General features: G+C 42.5%; 1 protein-coding gene across 1 annotated transcript in view; it reads left to right on the forward strand.

The window, feature by feature from the left end:
* The window catches only part of LOC109886492 (transient receptor potential cation channel subfamily M member 1), a 90148-nt gene extending 82619 nt beyond the window's left edge, over positions 1-7529 (forward strand). Inside the window, exons 24-29 of the mRNA XM_031812755.1 lie at positions 1030-1174; positions 2021-2226; positions 3029-3161; positions 3614-3847; positions 4899-5886; positions 6057-7529. Of these exons, the coding sequence (XP_031668615.1) occupies positions 1030-1174; positions 2021-2226; positions 3029-3161; positions 3614-3847; positions 4899-5886; positions 6057-6092 (1742 nt within the window). The 3' untranslated portion in view covers positions 6093-7529. The remainder of the gene's footprint in view (positions 1-1029; positions 1175-2020; positions 2227-3028; positions 3162-3613; positions 3848-4898; positions 5887-6056) is intronic.
* Positions 7530-8919: the final 1390 nt, after the last annotated feature.

An 8919-nucleotide genomic window follows, 5' to 3' on the forward strand; every position in this document is an offset into this window, starting at 1 on the left:
TAGTAGTAGTAGTAGTAGTAGTAGCAGCAGTATTAGTATAGTAGTAGTAGTAGTAGTAGTAGTAGTAGTAGTATCAGTAGTAGTAGTATCAGTAGTAGTAGTAGTAGTAGTAGTAGTAGTAACAGTAGTAGTAACAGTAGTAGTAGTCGTTGTATTAGTAGTAGTAGTAGTAGTAGTAGTAGTGTAGTAGTAGTAGCAGTAGTAGTAGTAGCAGTATTAGTAGTAGTAGTAGTAGTAGTAGCAGCAGTATTAGTATAGTAGTAGTAGTAGTAGTAGTAGTAGTAGTAGTAGTAGTAGTAGTAGTAGTAGTAGTAGTATCAGTAGTAGTAGTAGTAGTAGTAGTATCAGTAGTAGTAGTAGTAGTAGTAGTAGTAGTAGTAGTAGTAGTAGTAGTAGTAGTATCAGTAGTAGTAGTAGTAGTAATAGTGGTAGTATCAGTAGTAGTAGTAGTAGTAGTAGTAGTAGTATTATCAGTAGTATCAGTAGTAGTAGTAGTAGTATCAGTATTAGTAGTAGTAGTAGTAGTAGTATTAGTTGTATTAGTAGTAGTATCAGTAGTAGTAGTAGTAGTATCAGTAGTAGTAGTAGTAGTAGTATTATCAGTAGTAGTAGTAGTTGTATTAGTAGTAATAGTAGTAGTATCAGTAGTAGTAGTAGTAGTATTAGTAGTAGTAGTATCAGTAGTAGTAGTAGTAGTAGTAGTATCAGTAGTAGTAGTAGTAGTAGTAGTAGTATTATCAGTAGTAGTAGTAGTAGTATTAGTTGTATTAGTAGTAATAGTAGTAGTAGTAGTATCAGTAGTAGTAGTAGTAATATCAGTAGTAATAGTAGTAGTAGTAGTAGTATCAGTAGTAGTATCAGTAGTAGTAGTAGTATCAGTAGTAGTAGTAGTAGTAGTAGTAGTATAGTAGTAGTAGTATCAGTAGTAGTAGTAGTAGTAGTATCAGTAGGAGTAGTAGTAGTAGTATCAGTAGGAGTAGTAGTAGTATCAGTAGTAGTACTGTGGACTGACATTGAGCCTGTTTCCAGCACCATGTGGTGATAACATGTACGATGAGGATGGGAAGAAGCTACCTCCTTGTATCCCCGGAGCCTGGCTCACTCCAGCCATCATGGCCTGCTACCTGCTGGTGGCCAACATCCTCCTGGTCAACTTACTCATCGCTGTCTTCAAGTAAGTCGTGGATCCCACTTCTGACACCAGCGTAACGGAACGGTAGGGAGCAGCACGAGGTCTGAAGTGAAGCCATAACTTTGTGGCGAGCAGTCGGTCCAATGAAAACCCTCTCCATTCAGGGTGTGATAATCACAGTCATTACAGACAATACGGACAGCTACAGTCATTACATCATGCATTATGCATTCATGTAGTTGACTGTGTTGTGGTGTTGTGTAGGAGACATTGGGATTTAACCTGGTTCATTCATGTAGTTCACTGTGTTGTGGTGTTGTGTAGGAGACCTGGGTATTTAACCTGGTTCATTCATGTAGTTGACTGTGTTGTGGTGTTGTGTAGGAGACATTGGGATTTAACCTGGTTCATTCATGTAGTTTACTGTGTTGTGGTGTTGTGCAGGAGACATTGGGATTTAACCTGGTTCATTCATGTAGTTGACTGTGTTGTGGTGTTGTGTAGCAGACATTGGGATTTAACCTGGTTCATTCATGTAGTTGACTGTGTTGTGGTGTTGTGTAGGAGACCTGGGTATTTAACCTGGTTCATTCATGTAGTTGACTGTGTTGTGGTGTTGTGTAGGAGACCTGGGTATTTAACCTGGTTCATTCATGTAGTTGACTGTGTTGTGGTGTTGTGTAGGAGACATTGGGATTTAACCTGGTTCATTCATGTAGTTGACTGTGTTGTGGTGTTGTGTAGGAGACATTGGGATTTAACCTGGTTCATTCATGTAGTTTACTGTGTTGTGGTGTTGTGCAGGAGACATTGAGATTTAACCCCGTTGGTAAAAAAAAACAGCTCCCTGATTGATCCGCTTTTTCCGTCCTGACCTCTGACCAACAGCAACACCTTCTTAGAGGTCAAGTCCGTCTCCAACCAGATCTGGAAGTTCCAGCGTTACCAGCTGATCATGAAGTTCCACGACCGGCCCCTCCTCCCTCCGCCCCTCATCATCTTCAGCCACATCCATATCGTTCTGAAACACGTCTGTCGTCGCTGCAAGAGGAGAACAGAGGGAGAGCAGGACGACAGGGACAACAAAGGACTACGTCAGTGGTTTTCGGGGATATTGGTTGACTGATTGGATGACTGGTTGATTGGTTGATTGATTGGATGACTGGTTAATTGGTTGATGGATTGGATTGGATGACTGGTTGATTGGTTGACTGATTGGATGAATGGTTGATTGGTCGACTCTGATTGGATGACTGGTTGATTGGTTGAGTGATTGGTTGACTGATTGGTTGAGTGATTGGATGACTGGTTGATTGGTTGAGTGAATGGATGACTGGTTGATTGGTTGACTGATTGGATGAAGGCTTGATTGATTAGCTAGCTGGCTAACTGGCTGAAATGGTTTTCTGGCTGGCCAGCCGGTTGGTTGGCTGGGTTGACTGATTGGATGACTGGTTGATTGGTTGACTGATTGGATGACTGGTTGATTGGTTGACTGATTGGATGACTGGTTGATTGGTTGATGGATTGGATGACTGGTTGATTGGTTGACTGATTGGATGACTGGTTGATTGGTTGATTGATTGGATGACTGGTTAATTGGTTGATGGATTGGATTGGATGACTGGTTGATTGGTTGACTGATTGGATGACTGGTTGATTGGTTGACTGATTGGATGACTGGTTGATTGGATGACTGGTTGGTTGTCTGGTTGGTTGGCTGGGTTGACTGATTGTATGACTGGTTGGTTGTCTGGTTGGTTGTCTGGTTGGTTGTCTGGGTTGACTGATTGGTCCTTCCGAGACCGATGTCAGTGCGTTCTACCAGGTTTCAGAAGCAGTTGAACTCCACCAACCCTGGCTCCAACGTGTGACGTGTGTTTCTCTCTCTGACAGAGCTGCTGCTGAACGCCGAGGAGCTGAAGGCTCTGTATGACTTCGAGGAGCAGTGTGTGGAGGAGTATTTCAGAGAGAAGGAGGACGAGGAGCAGTCGTCTAGCAACGAACGCATCCGGGTCACATCGGAGAGGTCGGAGACCGGACAGCTATGGTCTTTCCTCTTTGGGGGAACTACTTACATTTAAATTAGCCTTGTAGAACTGTCTCAGTATTCGCTACAGTTATTCATATATATTAGTAATACATTTGGTGTAATCCCAATACATTTGGTGTAATCCCAATACATTTGGTGTAATCCCAATACATTTGGTGTAATCCCAATACATTTGGTGTAATCCCAATACATTTGGTGTAATCCCAATACATTTGGTGTAATCCCAATACATTTGGTGTACATTTGGTGTAATCCCAATACATTTGGGTTAATCCCAATACATTTGGTGTAATCCCAATACATTTGGTGTAATCATTTAGGAATACATTTGGTGTAATCCCAATACATGTGGTGTAATCACAGTACATTTGGTGTAATCGGCAGGGTGAGTAAAGAGTTGTGGTACCGTTGACTCTCTCTCCTCTCAGGGTGGAGAACATGTCGATGCGTCTGGAGGAGGTGAACGAGAGGGAGCACTCCATGAAGGCTTCCCTGCAGACGGTGGACCTGCGACTGGGTCAGCTGGAGGAGTTCTCTGGACGTATGATGAACGCCCTGGAGAAGCTGGCCGGGGTGGACCACAACGACCTGGTCAGAACCCAGTCGGGGGTCTCCTCAGTCTGCGACACGTCCTCTCTGCTCCGTCACAGCTCCATCAACAGGTTCAATAACAACTTTAAGGACTCCAGATGAGAAAGACTGAATGGTCTGCTCTGTCATGGACAGTACAGTAGTCTAGTGTTTAATAAGGATGATGAGAGGATGATGTTTACTGATGATCAGTACAGTAGTCTAGTGTTTAATAAGGATGATGTTTACTGTTTAATAAGGATGATGTTTACTGATGATCAGTACAGTAGTCTAGTGTTTATTAAGGATGATGTTTACTGATTATCAGTACAGTAGTCTAGTGTTTATTAAGGATGATGTTTACTGATGATCAGTACAGTAGTCTAGTTTTTAATAAGGATGATGAGAGGATGATGTTTACTGATGATCAGTACGGTAGTCTAGTGTTTAATAAGGATGATGAGAGGATGATGTTTACTGATTATCAGTTCAGTAGTCTAGTGTTTAATAAGGATGATGAGAGGATGATGTTTACTGATGATCAGTACAGTAGTCTAGTGTTTAATAAGGATGATGAGAGGATGATGTTTACTGATTATCAGTACAGTAGTCTAGTGTTTATTAAGGATGATGTTTACTGATGATCAGTACAGTAGTCTAGTGTTTATTAAGGATGATGTTTACTGATGATCATTACAGTAGTCTAGTTTTTATTAAGGATGATGTTTACTGATGATCAGTACGGTAGTCTAGTTTTTAATAAGGATGATGAGAGGATGATGTTTACTGATGATCAGTACGGTAGTCTAGTGTTTAATAAGGATGATGTTTACTGATGATCAGTACAGTAGTCTAGTGTTTAATAAGGATGATGAGAGGATGATGTTTACTGATTATCAGTTCAGTAGTCTAGTGTTTAATAAGGATGATGAGAGGATGATGTTTACTGATGATCAGTACAGTAGTCTAGTGTTTAATAAGGAGGATGAGAGGATGATGTTTACTGATGATCAGTACAGTAGTCTAGTGTTTAATAAGGATGATGAGAGGATGATGATCAGTACAGTAGTCTAGTGTTTATGGACGATGTGAGGATGATGTTTACTGATTATATATCTGTCTGTGTGTCTGTCTGTCCATCAGCTCTGACGGCTACAGTCTGTACCGGTACCACCTGGAGATGGGAGATGACACCCGCTCTGAGGCTGGGGACATCAGGAGCCCTGAGAGGAAGGGGAGCCAGAGGAAGGTGGTTGAGAGGAAACGGAGTATGAGAGAAACCACGACCGGCATCACGGCCTCTGTGAAGGAGTACGGAGCCACGTTAGACGTGGTGGGCCCCAGAGAGAGGAATCATTCCAGCTCCAGTGTCTCTGTCTGCGAAGGGGCGAAGGAAACCCCAACCCAGAGGCCTGAGGTTCCTACAGAGCCTTTTCCACTGCCCTGCAGCCCTGCAGCCTCGATGGACGCAGCCCTGGAGAAGGCAGGAGTGACCACGGAGAAGATCAAGCTAGAAGCAACCATCTCATACCCTCTGGAGAGGGTCAGGTCCCTGCAGTACCAGTCACCCGAGACCCACAGTGACTGTCTCACCTCCAGGCCCAGATCCAGGAGCACTATGGTGTACAACCCAGCCGATGGGGGAGATGAGGGGGCTACTTGGGCCACAGACGTCAACAACCTCACAGGGGATCAGGAAACGGTTACCTCCAGATCTCCGACTATTGGTCACTGGGCAGCGCGCTTCGAGTACAAAGTCCACCCCTGCCCGTTCGGCCACATGCCCAAAGTCTCCATGGAGAAGCTAGTCCCCACCACCACAGACACAAAGGACGAGGCAGAGGCCAAAGAGACAACGACAGACAGTGAACCACAGGAGCCAGGGAAGAGTCAGTCAGAGAGCAACCAAGATGGAGGTGAGGAGAAACAGGAAGCGGAGGCTAAAGATACTGGTGGAGGCCTTCTGCTTGTGGCAGAGGACAGGATGTATCCATCACTGAGGTCTAAGAGCCTGAACACCAACCCCAGGAAAGTGAAGGCCAGAGGGGACTGGGCACAGAGAACCAAGTCAGACAGCAGTGTTAAAGACCTAACAGCTATGTTAGGAGGGACTGGGGAGACAGAGACAGAGGTAGAGACTGACAGACAGTATTAAAGACTTAACAGCTATGTTAGGAGAGACTGGGGAGACAGAGACAGAGGTAGAGACAGAGGTAGAGACTGACAGACATTATTAAAGACCTAACAGCTATGTTAGGAGGGACTGGGGAGACAGAGACAGAGGTAGAGACAGAGACAGAGGTAGAGACAGAGGTAGAGACTGACAGACAGTATTAAAGACCTAACAGCTATGTTAGGAGGGACTGGGGAGACAGAGACAGAGGTAGAGATAGAGACTGACAGACAGTATTTAAGACCTAACAGCTATGTTAGGAGTGACTGGGGAGACAGAGACAGAGGTAGAGACAGAGACAGAGGTAGAGACAGAGGTAGAGACTGACAGACAGTATTAAAGACCTAACAGCTATGTTAGGAGGGACTGGGGAGACAGAGACAGAGGTAGAGACTGACAGACAGTATTAAAGACCTAACAGCTATGTTAGGAGGGACTGGGGAGACAGAGACAGAGGTAGAGACAGAGACAGAGGTAGAGACAGAGGTAGAGACTGACAGACAGTATTAAAGACCTAACAGCTATGTTAGGAGGGACTGGGGAGACAGAGACAGAGGTAGAGACAGAGACAGAGGTAGAGACTGACAGACAGTATTAAAGACCTAACAGCTATGTTAGGAGGGACTGGGGAGACAGAGACAGAGATAGAGACTGACAGACAGTATTAAAGACCTAACAGCTATGTTAGGAGGGACTGGGGAGACAGAGACAGAGGTAGAGACAGAGACAGAGGTAGAGACAGAGGTAGAGACTGACAGACAGTATTAAAGACCTAACAGCTATGTTAGGAGGGACTGGGGAGACAGAGACAGAGGTAGAGACAGACAGACAGTATTAAAGACCTAACAGCTATGTTAGGAGGGACTGGGGAGACAGAGACAGAGGTAGAGACAGACAGACAGTATTAAAGACCTAACAGCTATGTTAGGAAGGACTGGGGAGACAGAGACAGAGGTAGAGACAGAGACAGAGGTAGAGACAGAGGTAGAGACTGACAGACAGTATTAAAGACCTAACAGCTATGTTAGGAGGGACTGGGGAGACAGAGGTAGAGACTGACAGAAAGACAAAAAGCCTCAAAGACAGAACACCTGTGAATGACTTCTGATGATGTCTGACTGGTATTACTCACTGTGGAATGGAATAAACTAGCCAATGGTGTGTGGTAGAGCTGAGCAGCGCTGAACTACTGTCTGAGACCCAGGAATGTTGCATATCTTGGTTTTTCCAAATCATTCCAGTTGATGGGGACAGCTTTGAGCGAGCGAATGGCGAAAGTGCGGTGATTATTGAGTTGTTGTTAAATGTTTATTTGTTGTTAAATGTTTATTTGTTTTTAAATGTTTATTGTATTAGATGTATTTCATGTTGATTAATCAGGCAAATAACATTGCAGATACAGACATCTTATAAAGATAAGGGATATTTGTATTCATCTCAAATGGAAATCATTACACAAACAAGGTAAGAGACAAGGCATAGTTTTTCCAAACATTTGTTTGATCCTTAAAAATGGGTAAAAAGGGACAATTATAACGATCTCTGTGTAACAGATTGAATAACGTTGTATTCTGAAATAAATAAAAAATTAATTATTTGAATTACAGTTGTGTTGAGTATCAGCATGTCGGTCTATCTGTGAGTTTAAAAATGTTGTAACAGCGCCCTCTAGAGCTCAGCTGAGGAAAACAAAGGACCTTAATTACATCAACAATCCACATGGGAAGAACATGCAGCAGGGATGGTCAGCTCCGGTCCTCGGGGCCTGATTTATAACACACTTTTGGCCCAGTCCAAGCTAGTAAACCTGACTCTAAGAATCAGCTAATCATGGGTCACGTTCCCATATCCAGGTGTTGTAATATCTGCTATGTGTCAGCAGCTTTCTGAGACGGGGAACAACAGACAGTTAATACCATACTATATACAGGGTCAGTTAATACCATACTATATACAGGGTCAGTTAATACCATACTATATACAGGGTCAGTTAATACCATACTATATACAGGGTCAGTTAATACCATACTGTATACAGGGTCAGTTAATACCATACTATATACAGGGTCAGTTAATACCATACTATATACAGGGTCAGTTAATACCATACTATATACAGGGTCAGTTAATACCATACTGTATACAGGGTCAGTTAATACCATACTATATACAGGGTCAGTTAATACCATACTATATACAGGGTCAGTTAATACCATACTATATACAGGGTCAGTTAATACCATACTATATACAGGGTCAGTTAATACCATACTATATACAGGGTCAGTTAATACCATACTATATACAGGGTCAGTTAATACCATACTATATACAGGGTCAGTTAATACCATACTATATACAGGGTCAGTTAATACCATACTATATACAGGGTCAGTTAATACCATACTATATACAGGGTCAGTTAATACCATACTATATACAGGGTCAGTTAATACCATACTATATACAGGGTCAGTTAATACCATACTATACACAGGGTCAGTTAATACGATACTATATACAGGGTCAGTTAATACCATACTATATACAGGGTCACTATATACAGGGTCAGTTAATACCATACTATATACAGGGTCACTATATACAGGGTCAGTTAATACCATACTATATACAGGGTCAGTTAATACCATACTATACACAGGGTCAGTTAATACGATACTATATACAGGGTCAGTTAATACCATACTATATACAGGGTCACTATATACAGGGTCAGTTAATACCATACTATATACAGGGTCACTATATACAGGGTCAGTTAATACCATACTATATACAGGGTCATTTAATACCATACTATATACAGGGTCAGTTAATACAGGGTCAGTGATTACCATACTATATACAGGGTCAGTTAATACCATACTATATACAGGGTCAGTTAGTACCATACTATATACAGGGTCAGTTAATACCATACTATATACAGGGTCAGTTAATACCATACTATATACAGGGTCAGTTAATACC

The sequence above is a fragment of the Oncorhynchus kisutch genome, unplaced genomic scaffold, assembly GCF_002021735.2.
Source record: "Oncorhynchus kisutch isolate 150728-3 unplaced genomic scaffold, Okis_V2 Okis03b-Okis08b_hom, whole genome shotgun sequence".
NCBI classification, from domain to species: Eukaryota; Metazoa; Chordata; class Actinopteri; order Salmoniformes; family Salmonidae; genus Oncorhynchus; species Oncorhynchus kisutch.